Source organism: Chelonoidis abingdonii, chromosome 7 (assembly GCF_003597395.2).
Source record: "Chelonoidis abingdonii isolate Lonesome George chromosome 7, CheloAbing_2.0, whole genome shotgun sequence".
Lineage (NCBI taxonomy): Eukaryota > Metazoa > Chordata > Testudines > Testudinidae > Chelonoidis > Chelonoidis abingdonii.
Window position 1 is genome coordinate 100565622 of NC_133775.1, and position 20901 is coordinate 100586522.

Genomic DNA, 20901 nt, shown 5'->3' on the forward strand with positions numbered 1-20901 from the left:
TTCTATGAGGGTGAAGGGGTCCCAAGGGAGTCAAGGGAGATTAGACCAACCCAAAGGGAAGGTGATACCACCACTGGCCAGGGAGATTCCACCTGGGACACAGTGTACCCGCCAGTTTACATCTCCTAGTACCAAAATGTACAAATCTAAACCTCAAAATGTGAGCCCCCATCTCTAAATGTGAATAATCAGGGAGAAATGTAAAACCTCAGGTCTAATGACAGACCATGAGAAACTAATAAACCTCTTTGGTTCTTGAGTTTCTAACCCTAGTTATATGGGGCCCAATCTGGACTGTTGTTTTACACAAGTATAAATCCAAAGTGACTCCATTTAAAGTTGTTGATTCTGGATTTATACTGGTGTAATTGTGATCAGAATCTCACCCAGCCTTAGGCCAGCAGCGAAGGATAAACTAGTATTCTAATACCAACAAATATACATATGAGAGGGGGGCCATTTCAGAAGAATTCAGGGCTGGGGGATGAAGTTGTCAGCATACAGAACATTGTGTGATTGTATTACATCCTGCTATGTCTTGTGGGAGGTGGGAAATCGACCTTTGGCTGAGTTCGCTGATGTGTTTCATTTCCAGATACGTTTTTGCCAGCAGCTCTATTTTCATTCAGCGAAGTGCAGGGAGATAGGAATAGCTGCAGGCTGGAACTGCTACCGTGTTATCAAATTTGATATTTTCTTCTTTCAGCATTGCCACTTGCAAACATCTACGATACGCTGGGGATTGTTGGAGCCTCCACCACACAATTGTACTCTCTCAGCTCTAACCTGAAACCAGAAATTGAAGCACCTGGAAGTTTTACAATCTTTGCCCCAAACAATGAGGCTTGGGCTGCTTTGCCTGCTGTAAGATTAAATCCATCTTCCTTCTTGTTTCTCCCCGACTCTTCTAGATTCACAGCACTGAGTCCTCATAATAGGTACAGCCCTGCCAGAGGCAGTGTAAGCTTCCAGCATAGGAATTGCCCTGCTTGATCAGAGTTAGGTCCATATAGTCCAACATCATATCTCTGACAGCCTCAGATGCTTCAGAGGAAGGTGCAAGAACCCTGGAGTAACAGATCTGCTTCCTACGCCATCTTAGGCCTCATGACAATTTCTAACAGTTAGAGGATGTCTGAAGCTCTGAAGCATGAGTGTTAATGTCCCTCCCACAATTTTTTTATGGATCTTTAATTAAGATCACTCTGGATATTCTTGTTAGCCATATAAATGTCAAGTCTCTTTTTGAGTTCTTGGCCTCAATGACTTCATGTGACAGTGAGTTCCATAGTTCAATTACACATTATTGGGAAAAAGCATTCACTGCAAGTCACAGCAGTGCGCCTCAGCCCTGAGCCGGAGAGACCATTCCTGGGAATGGGAGAGAATTCAGACTCGTTCACCTAGTGTGCTGAGACTACACCAGATAGGTACATTTTAATAGTAAATAAACAGATATTGGGCCAGGGACAATCTTTTCATTATACGTGCACCTGCTGTGCCTAGCACAATGGCACTCCGATCCTTGTTTGTAGACTTTCTAGGAGCTACTGCAATATAAATGATTGTAAATTAAAGTTCATGGCTAGACGCATACAAAGTTATGGCTAGTTATATATGAAAGTATGGCTTTAAAGTCCAAGGCAATCGTGTCCCTTAGGTTTGCCCAACTTTCATTTTAAAACAGACATTTGAAGCATTGGTTCGCTGGCGTCTATTTAGAGCAATAGTTTTCCTCAGCAAAATTTCGATAGACAGATTATTGAAAAATGTTGCCAGGGAACTTTACGGTGGTATGGAGTGTTGTAGAATCCATTTGGGAGTCAAGATCCATGCTGGAAGATCCCTGTGCAATATCAGGGCTCCGGCTATTGAAGGAATTCTATTTATACTAGATTTAATGGCACTAAGTAATTTTCTGGCAAAATTTTGATTTTTTGCTTATTTTCAGGAAATGTTGGATTCATTGGTCAGTAATGTTAACATTGAACTGCTAAATGCTCTTCGCTACCATATGGTGAACAGACGGGTCCTAACAGATGACCTGAAACATGGAATATCTCTTCCTTCAATGTACCAGAATATTGATCTCCAGATCCATCACTATCCTAATGGAGTAAGTTAATTACTTGTACTGCTGTAACAATGGGGACCAGATCATCAAATGGAGTAAATTGATGCAAGTCAATGGATCTTTGCTAGTGACCCCAGACTTCTTGTACTGTATCTTTTTTTGGTAAAATATTAATGATAAAAAGACCAAAAACTCTGAGGAAGAGGGTCTGATGCAGGAAGGTGATCGGTGCCCATTGACCTCAATGAGAATTGAAGGTACTCTGCATGTCTCAGGATTGAGCCCCAAATTAGCTGAGAAGATATTGGCACAACACTGTAGACTCAGCTTAAGTCTCTTCTCTCGCGGAGCTCTACTTAGTGCAGCTTGGGGTGGAGCGTCTGAAGGAGCTGATTCTCAGCAGAATATAGATGCGTGGATATACATAAGAAATAGATATAACATTGTTCTGTATATATAAATACCTGGTTCAGTATATAGGTGCACAAAGAGCTTGTATACAATTTTTATACACAGATGATGTTGCAGTAATGTTACACTCAGGTAAGCACGCTGATGTTACCTATTTCCTTATACTTCATACTATAGTGAGAATAGTTTTTCTGCAGTATAATTATGTCAAATGGGTTTTAAGCTTCTGATTACAGAACTATATAGTAGTAGCATTTATCGAAAAGTATAACTTCAGAGTCATTACAGTATTAAGTATAAAGCAGCAAAGAGTCCTGTGGCACCTTATAGACTAACAGATGTATTAGAGCATAAGCTTTTGTGGGTAAATACCCACTTCATCAGATGCATGAGTATTAAGTATGAAACTAAAAGGCAATTAGATTCATTATGTTGCTAGTCTTCTAACGTATATGATTTAGAGGTATCATAAAGCATAATCACACTGTAGTTTGTCACTCTGATAAAGGGTAATCACTTCTTTAGAATATATATGAATGGCATCTTTCTAGATATAGGGCCTAAGCCTGCAACCCTTACTTACGTGAGTAATTCTTATTTACAGGTACACTGAAGTCAGTGGATTACTCATTCGAGTAAGGGTGGGGCCTATAGTACAGTACAACTTTAGCATGGCCAGTAATTTTTTTTATTATTATTTCCTGTATATTAGGACTGGTTAACCAAGCTGCATGCTGTTGAGTTTCAGATGCAGTGAACAGTAGTTACCTATAGAGGAATGGTTTGTAAAAGAGCTCCTGAGAGCAGATCCACAGAGACACTGTTGCTTCCTGATGGTTAATAGCATCGCATCCTCTCTCCACCGATTTCTTTAACTTCTCCTTGTACTAATGCAGTTTGTGGATTGTGGGTTTTTTGGTTTTTTTGTTTTTTTATTAATGGAACTCAATCCCCTCTGGATCGTTTCCTCTGCAGATCGTGACTGTGAACTGTGCCAGACTTTTGAAAGCAGACCATCATGCCACCAATGGAGTGGTCCATCTGATAGATAAAGTCATCGCCACCACAACGAACAGTATCCAGCAAATTGTTGAGACCGACGAAAATCTTGAAACTCTTAGGGTGAGTTCATCTCAAGGGTTTACAAGTGTGTTAGTTCATGCTTTCATTCATGATTTTCAAAGGTGTCCAACTCCCACTGAATTTCATTAGGATGTGTGTAACCAAGGACTTGTCTGCACTTTAAAGTTTTGCTGCTTTGTCTTTGCCAGCAAAGTGCCTATGTTGATATAGCTTATTCTGATTTGAAATCTGTATCAGTATAAAGCATCTCATACTGGTATAACTGTCTACACAAAGGCTTTTACTGGTTTAACTCTGTCAATAGAAAAAAATCACACTGGTTACTGACTGTTATTTTGGTAAAACTTTTTAAATGTACACCAGGCCTCGCTCCCTTATTTCCTTTTGAAAATCCAGGCATTAGATGTTACTGTTCAGAAACATTGACCCAATTGATTTAATAAATAAAGTATTAATTGTTAATGCACATCTTATATATTGAACTTTAACATCTAAACATAAACTGGCATTTCCCAGTTAACCAGGCTAAGGAGCTGAGCCAGTGCTGTTTGAAGTCACTCGGATCCTTTTCATTGACTTCAATAGGTATTGGAGCAAGCCCTAAACCACTGGTTAGGAAGTCGCACCACCATCCCCCCGCTGTGTTCCAAAGATTGCCTGCCTGAAGGGTGAGGCACTGCTAAGTACATAAGGCCAGATTTTTAAGAAAAGATATTTTGGTGCCTATGGATGCAGATAAGCACCAGATGCTTTTAAAGGTCTGCTCCTTAGCCCTTGCCTGGGGGTGGGGGGAGAAATATTTTTCCTTCTTTGTGTTCTAGCCTCTCTCCTCCCATTTCTTTAAAGGCTGCTGTGGCTGCATCTGGTCTTAATACCTTGTTAGAAAATGATGGTCAGTTCACACTCCTGGCTCCAACCAATGAAGCTTTTGAGAAGATCCCATCAGAAACACTGAACAGGATCCTTGGGGACCCAGAAGCTCTCAAAGGTAAATGACAGTTTACCAAGTGTGTTGAAAGGAAAAGTGTTTTTTGCAGCTCAGGTAGATAGGTAAGAGAACTGACCCTTGATACGCTCTGACATAGGCTGGAATAATCCACTTGACATTATCTTTTTTTTATGCTAGATGGCACATCCTTTTCTTTAGGACAAAACATGGGGAACTTAAGGTCCACATGCTGCCCCAAGCTCTGTGTGTGTGTGTGTTAGCTGGGTATAGGAGAACTCCACAGGGGAAAGAGAGGAAGCCATGCACTCCCCAGAGCACACAGTGATTCGTGGAGGACTTGAGGCTGGGATTTTCAAAGGCATTGGGGAGTTTCTCCAACTCCTTTAGAAATCTGTGCCTCAATGGGCAAAAAAATCATAAGACACACAAAGCAACCAATCCTTCAGCTCTACCTTACTGCTGCAGAGCCAGTGTGTGCGATTGTACTGGGAACTCTGCTCTATGGCATGAAGAGGGCCAAGGTTCCTTGCACAAACAGCCTGTGCCCACACTGTGAAGTGGAACTACAGCTCTTCTGCTGTGCAGGACAGCCTTTGCACCCAGAGAGGGATGGGGCAGGATGTGAGCCAAAAGAAATTACTATCTTCAGATCAAAACGAATGCACTTCTTAGGCTGCTGTGTAAAGAGGGGAAAGTGTTTCTCCTGCTATAAACATCCAGGCAGCTTAATGATTTTTTAGAGTAAAAATATGGGCCATGCTACCTTGCTCATGTGATCGGTCCCACAGCTACCAGTCCATCTGAATGGCCATCTGGACACAGACCCTTGTATCCAGCCAAGTCCTGCTTATTGTAGGACCTTGAGAGTGGGCTAAGATCCACCTTTGCTCTCCCTTCAGCCAGTGACCACTTCAAGTTCCAAATATAAGTTGCAACAGTCTCTGAGATGCTGGTGGTGGCCCCCTAGGAGCTGTTATGCAGCCTGGGATTGCATGCCATCCAACCCCAAGCTCTGAGATTGAGAGGAAGTAATGCTGAGCCTACGAGGGGGGGGAATCCCTAGTTGTATCCCTTTGGGTTACTGGATTAGCACAGAGGGGAGTTTGTTGGGGCTTGTATCTGGCCTTTATCTATCACCAGCGGAAGGTTGTTAATTTTTACTAGAGAAGTTAAATATCTCAGGCCGAAACCTACCCTCAACTATAGCAGAGTAAATCTGGAGAAACTCAGTGATGTCAATATAACTCCTTCTGGTATCCAGAGAGTTACATCAATGGAAAGCATTTAGACCCATATCTTGGAATAGAATGGAGCATCTATTCACATTTCACTACTTCCTCGGCAGCTTTGAGTGAAGCGTGGCGTCCAAAGGAGGATGGCTGCTATTACACTGAATTATGGTCTTCTGCATCTTGTGGAGTGAAGATTCCGCTACTAAAACCCATAATAACATCTGCCTGTTTACGCGAGTGTAGAGAGAGAATTCGATTCTAAATATTTACTACTGTAGCAAAAACTAGATTTTATTCTGTATAAAAACTCAAGTACTGTAAATTACTCCTTTTGTGCAGGTTTTGTCACTTGCAGGAGTCTTAGTCCATAGCCTATAAAATCTTATCAATTGTTGTAAGCTCTTTTGGGGCAGGTCTTTGTATGTTGCCTAGCACAGTTGGGTTCTGGTCCTTGACTAGGGCTCCTGGGCACTACAAATAATTTCTAAGCTGACTTTTTCCACGCTTCCATTTACCATGTGCGTTTCTCTCTTCTAGACCTGTTAAACCATCACATATTGAAATCAGCCATGTGTGCTGAGGCCATTATTGCTGGCTTGTCAATGGAGACTCTGGAAGGTACCATGTTGGAAGTAGGCTGTATTGGTGATGAACTCACCCTGAATGGAAGGTCTATCATTGCTGAAAAGGATATCCTAGCTACCAATGGTGTAGTCCATTTTGTGAATGAGCTTCTGATTCCAGACTCAGGTAAAATCATTGATCCGTATCCTGGATTTTTTGTTGTTTGGAGCAGTACATTTAGTGGGGTTTCATATATTTTGAGATAGAATATTTGCTGGGCAATGTAACAAGCATGCCTGTGCACACACCAATATGTCTGCCCACCTAAGCTAGTATTTGTGCATACAAATTAGGTAATTATGTATGTCATTAGGTTCCCAATTACCTGACCTGTATGTGCAAATACAGGGTTTTTCATGATCCTTTAGGGAGGCTAACATGCACCTTTACACTGATGTCCTTATGCTCCTCCTCTCCAACCCTGCTTTGGAAATCTTTTTTTTTTTTTTTTTTCAGTAGAATGTTGTATCGTTACAGTTTAACAGAGTGTCTAATTTAAAATTCTAAGGTTCTTTAATGAAGGACTCATTGGAAATAATTCAACAGGAGGCAAAGAGAGGATGGGTGTTGTAGTCAGTCAAAAAAAAAAAAATCAAAGCTGGGACTTTCAGAGAAACCTAAGAAAGTTGGGACATCAAACTCCCTTTGAAATTCAGTGTCTGCTTTGAAAATCCCAGGATGACTGCCTTGGAAATAAGTAGTGCTCATGATTGATCATTTTTGCATCCATTTGCTTTCCAGCAGTATGCATTGCTCCTTAATATGTATTTCTAATTACAAATAGATGGTTCTCCAGGGTGAAACAAATTAGTTGAAGCATTTAATATGGTTTTAACAAGTGATTTCTGTTCTTTTTTTTCTTTAGCTAAAACTTTGTTTGAGTTAGGTAAAGAATCTGATGTTTCAACGTCTATTGACCTGTTTAGACAAGCTGATCTCAGCTCTCATCTCACTGGAAATGAGCGTGTGACACTTCTTGCCCCAATAAACACTGTGTTCAAAGGTAAACTTTGGAAATCTTCTAAATGTTCCATGGGTTCTGATCATAGACCTGCTTCTGGGAGGAACCAGAGTTGCATGTCAGATTTTTACTGTTAATGATTGCGTTCTTCATTGAGCACATATATATGCCCGCACGCGTGCTCTCTCTCACATAAGCTGGTTCTACTAGGGGAACAGATTGGTTTTGAAACTGAAAGGCGACATAGATACCATATTTATTATTTAGATCCTTGTGGAGTCTTAATGATAGTGTTAAAATCAATCACTGTGTGTTGAAATGCTTTTTTGCTGCAGATGGGACTCCTCCTATGAATCAGAACACAAAGAGTTTGCTTCTAGATCACATTCTTAAAGAACAGCTTTCTTCTAAATATCTTTACCATGGACAGACGCTAGAAACTCTGGGTGGCAAAGAACTGAGAGTTTTTGTGTACCGTAATGTGAGTGTCTATTTAACTTTCTTAGTCTGATACCGTATTATTGCTCTAGCAGGGCTGTTGCTCTGTATTAGTGTCTCACTGATAACGCATCAGGGGTGAAATACTGGCCCCAGTGAAGTCAATGGGATTTCTTCCATTGAATTCAATGGGGCCAGGATTTCAAAGCAGATCTGCAAACTCAGTGTGGGATCTGAGAGTCAGGCTGCATTCTTTCTTATTCATCATCATCTGTAGCAAAGATTCTGGAGGCCAAATGGTACCCTCAGTTATACATGTGCAAGCCTGCTAAGGGCTAATTTACATAATATAAAAAATTAGCTTGAATGAAGTATCAAAGTGAAAAATACAAACAATGTAACAATTACAATATTCTGTCCCTTGAAGTGTATTTTAATTTATTTTGTCTGTGTTTATATTTGCAGAACCTCTGCATTGAAAACGTCTGTATTGCTGCCCATGACAGGAGAGGAAGGTTTGGCACCTTGTTTACGGTGGACAAAATGTTGACTCCACCAGTTGGAACAGTCATGGATGTTCTAAAGGCAGACCAACGTTTCAGGTGTGCAGTCCCATTGCTTAATGCACCTAGTGGAAAGTGCTCCGATACTGTGGTGGTGAGCACAATATCAGAACCTATAGAGAACAGACAAGGTGACATTTTGTTCTTGCTGTTAGTCTTGCAGTAGCAACAGAGCTGTCAAAGCAATTCCAATTAACTGAGAGTTGAAGTCATTGCTATATATAATTTGTTAATGAAAAAGCATCTCAATGCATGTCTTCCTAAGTTATAAACAGCGTAACTTTAAATAAAAAATGGGGTTTAAAATTCATTTAAGTACCAAGTGAATCCAGAATATCTCATGTCTCCCAATTTGTTTCCAATTATCAAAGGGCCATAGACCAACTCATTGGGAGCTGGACTGGGATTTAAAAAGAATCATTTGTAGGTGAATGCAGTCAGAATGTGATTCAAAGCCCCAGGGAAAGACTGCCATTGACTTCAGTGGACTTTGGATTAGGCCTTAACTTCTTGTCCGTCAACTTTTCAATTAAATTATTTGCCAGAACCTATTGTATTTTGTAGCTTTAAAATTATAATTCTTCTTGGAAATAACCTACAGCAGTTACTCTTCCACTGAATGTATCTTCCATTAGAATGATGATGATGTGGGCTTAAACAAATGAAGCCTACAGCCAGTGTTTAATTTGTGCCAAGGCTGAGCCGTGGCACCTTTAGGCTGGGTAGCTTCTAACCCTGGCACCTCTGGGCTTGCTGCATCAGTTATGAATGTAAAAAAATTGCTTGAGCCCCTGCATGTAACTGCTTCAGTCCCAGCACCTCTTTCATTACAAATTAAGCACTGCCTACAACTGTGTGTTGTGTCTTGCAGTACATTGGTGGCTGCCATCCAGTCTGCAGGTCTAATGGAGACATTAAATAGGCCAGGTACCTTCACAGTGTTTGCTCCAACAAACGAAGCTTTCCAAGCTATGCCACAAGGGGAACTGAACAAACTTATGGGTAAATATCCATAGATCTGATTTTTAATGTTGTGTAATGTTGAAGGACTGACAAGGGTAAATATGCCTTCAATATCGCATTCTTTGATCCTTAAAATTCGTGCGTCTCCCTGTCCATTGAAAGCTCTCCTCCTACATAACCAACTCATATGCCATGCCCCAACAGAAAGCTTGTGATCTGTACAGCAAGCATCAAAAAGTGGCCTTAAATTTTCCTGTGAGGCAGATATAAGGTCTCTGGGAACATTGGGGATACAATGGCATCTGTATGATTGTTCAGAATATGCAGTGAACACTCCCCTGCCTGGGCTTAGCTCTGCTGGCAAGTGTAGACTGGTTGAGAGCATGGAACCACAATTGCTTCACCTGACCATGGTGTTTCTAGCAATGCTGTTGGCACTTGTGGTCTCTGGTCCTCATATGCCAGCAGTGCAAGAACTTTGAACCAGCCTGCAGGGAAAGAAGAAAACAAATCTGGCTATAAGAAAGAGACCAATATTTTGGACTAGGAAAAGATAAAGACCAGGAGGAGACTGATGTTCTGTAAAGCAGGGGTTCTCAACCTTTTTCTTTCTGAGGCCCCACTCAACATGTTGTAACAACTGTTACAACAACTGTGTTTTCTGCATATAAAAGCCAAGGCCGGCATTAGGGGTGGCAAACAGGCCAATTGCCTGGGGCCTCTGTGTAGCAGGGCCCCCCCCAGAAGCTACATTGCTCAGGCTTCAACTTCAATCCCAGGTGACAGGGCTAAAGGCCTCAGGCTTCAGACCCATGCGGTGGGGCTTCAGCTTTCCACTCTGGTTCCCAGCGAGTCCAGCACTGGCCTTGCTTGGCAGACCCTGAAACCTGCTTTGTGCCCCCCCCCCCCTTAATGGCCCTGGACCCCTGGTTGAGAACCACTGTGGTAAAGCAAGGCTTGCAGACATGACATGGAAAAAGTATGGAAACTTTTTTTACAGCCATCTTCTATATAAGCAACAGAATGTTGTCCCTTTGTTTTGAGTTAAAATGGATGTGGTTTGGAAAGAATGCTGGGTATTCATTTAAAACCCAACCAAACACTGACCTCATAGTCTGTAAAGTGTCTGTATATGGTAGCTGGCTATCCTTTTAAGTGCATGGAGCAGTAATCTATTACATCAGCCTGTGCAGTCATTCTAGTGTTTATACGTATAAATATTTCACAAGTGTTTCTGCAACTACTGTAACCAGCTCCACGGGTGAAATATCCCAGATGTGAGTCCTTGAAATGTTCTTGGTTTTTTCTAAGCAAATATTTAGCTGATGGTTCTGAAGGCGAAGTGAATCATGCTGGTGAGGATATGCAGTGTGAACTGACTCACACAGACCACAGAGGAAAAGACTTGCAACTTCATCTCAATAAGCTACTGAAATAAAATATACATCTTGTTAAATCGGCTGCTTCCATTTTGGACAAAGGCCCAGATTTTTAAATGGATTTAGGTGCCTACCTCTCATTAAAATCAGTGGAAGTTAGGTGCCCGAATACCTTGACAAATCTGACCCTCAGCATCACATGTTCTGTCTGACCTAGAGTTTAGTTGTTGGCACTGCATCTCTAAGGAGAAAATGAGAGATTGACGTCCACTATTGCCCCAGTCTGTGGCTAACCAGGGAACAGATTGCAAGGAATACATCAACTTGGTTCTTCCAGGGCCTGATCCAAAGCCTAGTGAATTCAATAGAGATTCCTGTTTGACGTCAGTGGGGTTTGGATCAGACTCTGATACCAATGTCTGTGAACTCTGATGGTTCCATGAAAATAGTGACTTTTCACCTGGTTCACCTAATGCCACAATTTAGCTCATTATGAGAAAGCTTTGCATCTATTTTAAAGTAATATTAATATCAGCAACTCTGGTGATATGTGAACTAGCAGACGAGATTCTGAGTTCCTCCTTTTTTTTTTTTTATTTTAAACCTAATCAATACCAGGAAATAAAGCAAATAATATAAAGAAACACTTAATTTTGGAGAGAGAAGACGAGGGGCACGTTCAAAAACGAAGTGACTGGGAGTGGTTCTGTGTTGTCATCTTGTTAGATTTCATAAACTAAGCAGGGTCGGGACTGATCTGTACTAGAATGGGAAACCAGCTGGAAGCAGTAGGAAATATCTACGAGTGACTATTGACCCAATACTCAGCATGGGGTTTGAGGGCACTGCACTACTGACATAGCTATCTTTTGGACCATAAACTGGTCTTGACTACAGTTGGGTGATGTTTTCCAGATAAAACTGCCCCCCCCCCCCAAAGATGCAGATTTGGGTCGACTGAAACATTTTGTGAATTTGTGTCGATTCCTTGAATTGTTTAGGTTGAAATGTTTTTCTCCTCTTTAAAAATAAAATATCTCAATTTTTCAACTCAGAACAAAACAATGTTTTGCTTAGAATTTTACTTCAGTTTTATTTTTAAAATTTTAGAAAAACTCAATTACACACTTGGTTTTGGGTCAAGTAAAACACTACTTTTGATCTGGAATTTAATTTTTTTTTTAATTTGTTTAAATTGCGTTGAAGTTTTTGGTATTGGCTCAAACTGAAACAAACTTTATTTGATTCTCCCACCCCACTTTGGCCAGCAAACAGGGAAAAATTGGTTATTTGCACAGCTCTAGTCCTGCCTGTTTGTGGTTAAAGATCCCAGGGCACTTTCTGTACAGATAAGTGTTAACTGTCATGTTCTATCTATCCAGCTAGGATATTTCCATTTTACCTCCCTAAATTATCTCTGTACTTTGAACTATCTATGATATTTTCCATTTGATGCCAGAGGTGATTGGATTTCAGTAGAGAGTAAAGTAACTTTATATGCATATGCAGTGGTCCCATGTTGGTCCTGGGATATTAGAGAGACCAGGTAGTGAGATAATCTTTTAATAAAAGATATTACCTCACTCACTTATATATGCATATGGCATTTATTTCTTAAAACTAAGCCAGTCTATAGGGAATAAGCTGTAACATTATCCTGTAAATATGTTTCTTCTGCCAGGTAATGCTAAAGAACTTGCTACCATTCTGAAGTACCATATTGGGGATGAAATCTTGGTCAGTGGAGCAATTGGAGCTCTTGTGAGATTGAAGTCTCTGCAGGGTGATAAAATTGAAGTTAGCGCTGTAAGTTTGTGTGTGGTTTTGGGGGGGAAGGGGGATTTCCTTTTGTCTTTGTTTGTTTGCTTTTTCTGGTTTGTTTGTTTGTTTTTGTTTTTTCTGGTTTGTTTTCAACAGTATGGTTATGCTAACTTGGACAGTGTCAAAACAGCTTCCAAATGGACATATGCTCTCACTAAATGGCATCACTGGTTCCTAGCAGAGAGATGTGTAACCTCAGGAAGCCAACGGTCTTAACAGAGGCTACTATTTCTTGAGATCTCATGAAAAGCCTTCTAGGGAGAAAACAGGCTAACTTTATTGTAGAAGATTGGAGTTTTTTGCCCTATCCATTAAATGATGGTTTTACTTTTTTCCACTTCCAGAAAAACAATGTAGTAAATGTTAACAAGGAACCTGTTGCTGAAACTGATATCATGGCCACTAATGGTGTGATTTATGCTGTGAATGCTGTCTTACAACCTCCAGGTAGGTCAACATTTCTAAATATATAAAGCTGCTGACTAGGAATTTCAGTGATGTTTTGCACTGTTTATAAAAGGAAATCTTTTCTCTGCAGAACGTAAGAGAAGGGGTATTCTGTGCAGGTTTAGTATGAAGCAAAATTTGTATAGCTGTATTTGCTATAGCAAATAGACTAGTTCTTTAAGTTCTACTAGCAGAATAGGTACAATTTTTGATATTTTTGTGAGCAGCTGTGCAAAATACCATCAGTCATACAGTCTGTTCATTTTACACAATGCAGTTACACTATAAAATATCAGTATCCAGTGATTTTTAATCTATTTTACCACATATGGTGTCAGAGTTGAAACTGTTCATTTGGGTTCTATTCAGGTTCACACTCAAGTTTGATCCCAGTTCAGCAAGCTACATAAACATGTGCCTAGCTTTAAACATGTAAGCAGTCCTGCTGAAGCCAGTGGAACTTAAGATTGTGCTTATCTTTAAGCACATTTCAAGAGTGGTCCTGTGGTAAACGTCTGTCCCAAATCTGGACTTTAGCGTACAAAATCTGGGTGCTTACTGTGAACCTTCCCAAGCTTATACCCAGCTTTGGACTATGTCACTGCCACCTAGCCGATTTCCAGGGTTTCGGCCTCCCTCCTCTGGGCCCCAAACCTGTCCTTGGGACCCCTCCAAGACCAGAGAACCCTGGGCTCCTCTTAATATCATCCAAGCCAGCTTCCCCCCACTGTCCTGGGTGTAGCCGGTGCGATGCTGTCCTATCGCCTTTGAATTCAAGCAGAGAGGCAATCTACTTCCCCGAGCTATGCCGTCAAGACCTCAGTCATAGCTCACACAAGAGAGGACCCCTCCCTTTGTCCCGTACCTTTCCCGCCTGGGACAAATAGAAAGTAAAGACACAGAGCTTGGGCTTTTCCCTCCCCTAGCCTGGCTACAGAAAATCCTCTCTCCGTCTGCCGCTCACAGGAAAAGAACTCGCCACAAGTTTAAAAGAGAAACATATAAAAAGAAAGAAAATACAGGACAATAAACTGCATTAAGAGATCAATACAGGCTCTGCTTATAAGAAAAATATGAAATAATACAGTGCGATTTAAAAGATAGCCGCAAATTAAACAGTCCAGCAAAATAACACCATGTAAATACAATCAAAGCACATCACAGCCGATTACTTGTTCCTGCACTCACACTTAATAGATAGAGATCATGAAAAAAAGAAATGGAGTTAGAAGAAAAGATGTACGTCACAGCCGGAGAAAACAAAAAGACCCCGAGTTTCCAGTTCCCTCCCAGACTTTAAAAAAAAATCCAGGTCTCTGATTGGTCCTCTGGTCAGGTGTTTGGTTCCCCCTTTGTTCACCCTTTACAGGTAAAAGAAAATTAACCCTTACCTATCTACTTATGACAGGTCCTGACCAGGGATGAATCAGGGCCTTCGTATGTTGTGCTCCTGCTCTGAAGGAGCTAATGGTAGCGTAGTGACTCTGTATAGCTATCGGCTACAGTGAGCAATTTGTAAAGGACAGTGGGACTATCTGACTATTATGTATTCATCAATTAAAGTACGATAGAGAATAGGCTGTCACATGAATATTTCAAATCAACCCAAGTTACTCAGAACCAGCTGTGGGACCACTGCACACTTCGCTCTCTGAGGAAGGGGGATGACCTAGTAAGTATTCTAATTCAGTGGGTGCTGTTGTATTCACGTGTGATGTTGTACTGACCTGTGATTTCATGCCTAGCTACAAAACACTAGTAGAGAGAAGCAGGAAATATTTTAAATATATTAATGATGTTTGAATTATACCTTCAGCTTTTAGACCTCAAGAAAGAGGAGATGAGCCTGCAGATCCTGCACTAGAAATCTTCAAACAGGCATCTGCATTATCCAAGGTAAAACAAAATTTTACCTGAAATTAGACCTATTAATTTTTAAGCATCATTATATTTATTCAGTTTTTGATTTTTGAAAATACTAATTACATAACACTCTGGACCCTGAGCAGTCGTCTTTCTTGCTTACAGTTTAAAAAAATACATTTGATAACATATTGCAGATAAAATCCTGGTGCTGCAAGACAGGTGCCAAACCTCAACAGCATATGTTGTATTCAAATGTCATTTACATCACTTTCCCTGCTCCTTTGTTCAGATCCAGCAAGTTCTCTGTTGCAGGGATCTTCCCCTCTGCATTTGTTTGTAATGTGCCAGGCACTCCTAGATAATTGTAACTGTAGAAGTAAAAACCAGGAAGTAACATGTTTAACTTGTTGACCGATGGGAGAAGTAGAAGATTCTTATCCACCATTAAACTATATATCATACCCCATAACTATCTCAGACCTTCCCTCAGGAAAATGCCTTGGAGAGGAGAAGGACCTGACACTGATCCTGGATCTGTAGTGGCAAAGGTCTTTTAGTGCACTGGGGCAAAGAGTTCCATAATCGTGGGACCTTCCACTGAGAATGCCTTTCCATCAGCCTCTTGATGGCACACACTAAAAAGCTCTAACTCCCCAGCTGATCTCTTTGGACCTGGTGGTAGATGGAGGGGAGTTGTCTCAGGTAACCAGAACCCCAATCATATAGGACTTTAGAGCTTGATTCTTCAAAGGCAGGTGCTTAACACTTGTGAACAATCATCCATTGAAGTCCGTGTGTAAAGTTTAAGTACATACATACAGAAGCCTGTTCAGGATTGTGACCTTAGCCATCATAGTCAATACTTTCACTTGCCCTCAAACACAACTGGGAAGTCAGCGTTTGTCTTTAACGTGCTAGTGTAATATGCTTCCTGCAGCTCACATCACTAAACGCAGGATGCAGTTGTATTCTGCTCAAGCTATTGCTGCTGAGGCTTTAATATTAAAGCCGGTTTAAAAAAAAAAAGGCTTGTATTTTTCAACAAATCCTTTTTTGCTGATAGCTTTGAAATATTTTGACTAGCTCTGTTCAGTTATACATGGAAAATATTGATAAATTAGTTGCTATCCAATATAGATAAGCGTCAGAATTATTTTAGTTTTAAACATTCTTTTCTTACAGGTTTCCCAGAGGAGCGCTCGGCTAGGTAAATAACACATCTTACTTCCTCTCTTGTATTCTCTGGGATGTTTCCAATTTTACTAGCACTTTGTCACCTCTGCTTTCCCTTTTAGGAGTAAAATTCAAATAGGTCTGTTTGCTATTGTGCTCATGGAACTCTGCATATCATCAACTTCCATTCATCACTTTAAATCAATCCCTTCCCCAATAGACTTGTTCTGTTAGGCTGCCTTCAACCTATTTCATAAGTGCTGAATAAAAAAAAAAATCCATGTGGAACCTGCAGTTGGAGTTGCACTATGATTCTCTAAAGCAGGGATCGGCAACCTTTGGCATGCGGCCCATCAGGGAAAGCTGCTGGTGGGCTGGGACGCTTTGTTTACCTGCTGTGTCTGCAGGTTCTGCCGATCGCAGCTCCCGCTGGCCGTGGTTCGCCATTCCAGGCCAATGAGGGCTATGGGAAGCAGCACAGGCTGGGCTACCTCTTCCCCCAGCCTCCCTTGGCCTGGAATGGTGAACCACAGCCAGTGGGAGCTGCGATCAGCCAAACATGCAGAAGCTGCAGGTAAACAAGCTGTCCCGGCCCGCCAGCGGCTTTCCCTGATGGCCTGCGTGCCAAAGGTTGCTGATCCCTGCTCGAAAGGGATCCTTAGTATTTTCCTACCCACCCTGATGCTGGTGTGCAGTCACATATTGTAGGTGTTACAAGGCCAGACCATCAGTTAGCATAAGTTTGTTTGTTCGTTTGTTTTTGTTTTTGTTTTCATAGAGTTCAAGGTCAGATGGAACCACTAGATCATCTCATCTGACTTCTGTATATCATAGGCCATTTAAATTTCACCTAGTTGCCGTTATATTGAGCCTAATAACTTGGGTTAGACTAAAGCATTGCAGGCCTCTGGAGATGTAACTATTTGTGTGCCAGAGGAGAGACCAAGGTGCAACCATACAACTGCAAGCTTAGTATTAATGATGTTCCAATAAACAGGAAATGCAGACCAGAAATAAAACTGTTGCCTCCTCTTATTGGACTTAAAGAACCAGATCCTTGAGAGGCTTTGAACACCTGCAACTCCCTGTGCAGTCAGTGGAAGTTATAAGTGCTCACTGCCCCTCAGGAATGAGCCCAAAACAGGCACTGCGAGCATACCCAAGAGCCCATTAAAATCAGTGGGAATCCTTCCACTGACTTTAGTAAGAATTGCTTTTGCTTTGTGCTCAATGGTTCTAGGCAACAGCAAATGTATATGGCTGGCTACTGACTTCTTCTGTCCAAGTGAGAATTATTATATTGTGTGAATCCAGGGGAAATGGAATTAAATGTTGCTGTGCATTGTATTTTTCACATCTGTGTCTTCTTCCTTTCCCTTTTCAGCGCCTGTATATTCCAGGTTATTAGCAAGGATGAAACAGTAAAGTGAAGAACAATCAGCTTTTGCTGTGGTTTTAAGGGAAGGACAGAATTTGTTTTTTAAAACCAAATATCACACTTAAGTTTATTTTGTTTCCATTTGAATGGATAGGAGGAAAAAAAAGCCATATTTTTTTAAACCATTTTTGCTTTTTTTTTTTTTTACCTTTTTAGGAGCTGTACATTAAGGCTAACACTTTTCAGAAGTAACCCCTGATTCTGGATGCTTCAAGTTTAGGTATCCAACCTGTGGTAGTTGTGGGCCTTATTTTTCAGAAGAACAAGTACTGATTACAGCTCTGGTTGAGGAAAGCACTTAAGCGTGTACTTAGGTCCGTCCCTGTTCAGGACAGTTAAGGGCTATCCTGAACAGGGACACTTTCCTGAATCAAGACTTACCTTCATCTGACTTCAACTGCAGTTGTAGATTCTAAGCACCCCTGAAAATCAAGATCAAAAGTATGGTCTTACTTTGTGCACCCACCCTCTCCCCCAAAAAAGCATCCGAAGTCTGCCACCTTTTGAAAACATTCACCCTAATGACCAGGCCATGATTGTACATGATCACTTTTCAAGTCAATAGATCACCTAGGTGCCAATCTTATTGATTACACAGTGATTGTTTTAACTTATCCTTTTGTTGAACTCACTAAATGTTTTCTGAGCAATATTGTGTTTTAAACCAAAGAATACATCTTCCCCCCGTCCTGCCCATGTTTTGAAAGTCTTCCATGCAAGTCTGAGTTGAGGCTCTTTTTTTTTTTTTTTTTTTAAAAAAGCCTTCTGTTGATATTAGGGGATTTGCATGATATAAACTACGGTCTGAACTGTTCTAGTTTTGTTTGATTTTGTTTATGCATATGGATTTGACTTTGCTGTCTTGGTTCACAAGAAGACTGAAAATACATATCTGCAATGAGATTTCTCCCTCTCAGAAACCTTCAAATAAATGATTCATTTGTAATAACTTTTTTAAAAAAAAAAAAAACAGTAAAATAAAAAACATATGACCAACGATAGCAGCATGATTTTTATTGCTTGAGGGTACAGTTTGACTTTGGACTTGCTGCGAATCTAGGTTATATTTGGCCTGGTAGATACTGTGGGCCAAATCATGTCTGCATTAGAGTGGGGCTCAAAACAAGAGACCCCTTCCTCTTTTGTTTTCTCTTGCTGCAGTTCTCTCCCCAAATCCTGAGCAGCCATAATTTGGCTGGTTGCACCGCAGAATGGACTGGAAGGTGAGAGTAGTCCTGGCTGCTTGTAGGAGTAATGGTCCCTCTGAGTGAGGCTGGAGCTTGATTCCCCAATCATCAACTGGCAGGGCAGAATTATTTAGCTCTGAATGTAAAAAGAGAGGAGAAAAACCAATCGGTTTGGAAACTCCCACTTGTTTCTGTTTTGAGATCTTGTTCCTGTTTACAAGTGGCTTGTTGAAAGGGATCATCTCTAACCTTGCACTGTACTCCTGAAGAGATCACCTTGCAGGGTTCTCACTCCAGGGTCTCAACACTCCACCGGGTGACTGGCTCCATTTTCCAAAGCAACAGCATTTTGTGGTTTTTAATTTTTGAAGGGCTGCAGTTCCATGCACAGGAAGTGGGACATCCAGCCCCTGCAGTCAGAGTGGTACAGCTCACCTCCACCCCTGAGATTTCGTAGCAGTTTATACACCAAGGCTAGCCCTACATGGGACTAGGGCAGCTGGCTTGAGGTTCGGTGGGTGGCTTCAGGTGCTAGTGTAACTCACATCTCCTGGGTGGGGTGTTCTGTCCCATCTAGTGGCATCGAGACCACTTAGAGCTGCAGCCTTAGCTAAGGGCTATATGGCTTTTAGCTCATGCAGTACAGATTCATTCACTAAGCTCCAGATGCCCCAGGTTCGATCCTGGCCGCCAATGACCAGGGTCTGTCCAGTGTTATACTAGCCTTCTACAGTGCCACCAGGTGTCAATGCTGAGGGTTATATTCAATCGCTCCACAAGCCTCGGAGGATCCTGAGACACCTGCAAGCTCTGACAGGGACACACCAGTGGTGATCACATTGCATCTGAGTTTTAAGTCTCTGGAGTCAGCTCAACAGGTGAGGTGGGTGGAGGCTTAAATCACTAATTCCTGCTACCAAGTGTTCAGGCATGTCCAAAGACCATCTAAAAGGCAAAACTCTCTGACCTCCCTGTGTACCAGCCAGAAAACAGCCCCTGGACCTCTCCACTGATTTGTAGTAGCCCCAGTGTCTTCACACTCCAACCAATAACCTATTGGAAGAAATATGAAAAATGAATATAATTAGCAGAGAAATTAACTCTAATGCTTGGAGGCCTCTAGGAGCTTAATGAGCATCAAATCAATCTCCTTATACGGTGAAGACTTGGAAAGCAGACATGTGACTGCCTGTCCTCCTGGAGTTCTGCTGCATTTTCTAAACAGCTGGAGTTAAGCTTTTGTTATTAGGATGCCAGGAATGTTCCTTCACTGAGTTATAGTTTTTATATTCACTGTTGGGCCCATCTGTTAGCCTGTATAAAACAAATAAGGCAAATATATAAACATCTCACTTCAGAAATATTAAATCTAACCTTGTTTTCCAAGCTGAGAAAAACGCCGATTTATTTTTCTTCTATTAAATGCAAAACAAGATTCCACCCTATCTGAGCCACGTGTACAATAACTCCTCACTTAACAATGTAGTTATGTTCCTGAAAAATACAACTTTAAGCGAAACGATGTTAAGCAAATCCAATTTCCCCATAAGAATTGATGTAAATGAGGGGAGTTAGGTTCCTGGGGAAAAAATTTTTCACCACACTATATGTATATACAGTATAAGTTTTAAACAATTTAATACTCCACACAATGATGAGTGTGAAGCTTGGTTGAGGTGGTGAAGTAAGAGGGTGGGATATTTCCCAGGGAATGCCTTACATTGTTAATATAGCCTCACACTCTACAAGGCAACACGAATGGAGGGAGGGGAGACAGAATGGCGGAGTGTGTGTGTGTGTGATGCTCATTGCCCCTTTAAGTTTACTGACCTGTCCCCCTTAGTACATTGCCTTTAAAAAAAAAAATCAGGAAGTTGAGACTGCAGAGGCCAGGATGCTCCCTCCATCCTGAGCCCTGTCATGTCCCCACCCTCCTCTATATGGAATGGGGGGGAGGGGACACGCTGACATGAGTCCCCCTCTTCCCTCCTCCCCTACATAGCAAACAGGAGGCTCTGGGGAGCAGCTCCAGGGCAGAAGCAGCACATGGCAGTGGTGGGAGGGACTGCTGGCAGTTGATAGCCTGCTGGGTGGCTGCTGCACAGGGAACTCAGAGGAGTGGGGAACTGATAGGGGGGCTGCTGCTCCACCTTGGTTCCAAGCCCCCGGCTGCAACAGGCTGCTCTTCCTGCAAACAGTGGACAAAGCAGGCGGCTGCCAAACAATGTTATAAGGGGGCATTGCACAACTTTAAATAAGCATGTTCCTTAATTGATCAGCAACGTAACATTA

At 41.5% G+C, this 20901-nt stretch overlaps 1 protein-coding gene across 1 annotated transcript in view; it reads left to right on the forward strand.

Moving 5' to 3' along the window:
- The window catches only part of TGFBI (transforming growth factor beta induced), a 35662-nt gene extending 17493 nt beyond the window's left edge, over window positions 1–18169 (forward strand). Inside the window, exons 4-17 of the mRNA XM_032776093.2 lie at window positions 707–864; window positions 1952–2116; window positions 3461–3607; window positions 4415–4556; window positions 6287–6499; window positions 7239–7376; window positions 7670–7815; window positions 8238–8374; window positions 9207–9337; window positions 12359–12483; window positions 12843–12945; window positions 14762–14841; window positions 15994–16018; window positions 17369–18169. Coding sequence (XP_032631984.1) covers window positions 707–864; window positions 1952–2116; window positions 3461–3607; window positions 4415–4556; window positions 6287–6499; window positions 7239–7376; window positions 7670–7815; window positions 8238–8374; window positions 9207–9337; window positions 12359–12483; window positions 12843–12945; window positions 14762–14841; window positions 15994–16018; window positions 17369–17409 — 1751 coding nt within the window. The 3' untranslated portion in view covers window positions 17410–18169. The remainder of the gene's footprint in view (window positions 1–706; window positions 865–1951; window positions 2117–3460; window positions 3608–4414; window positions 4557–6286; window positions 6500–7238; window positions 7377–7669; window positions 7816–8237; window positions 8375–9206; window positions 9338–12358; window positions 12484–12842; window positions 12946–14761; window positions 14842–15993; window positions 16019–17368) is intronic.
- Window positions 18170–20901: the final 2732 nt, after the last annotated feature.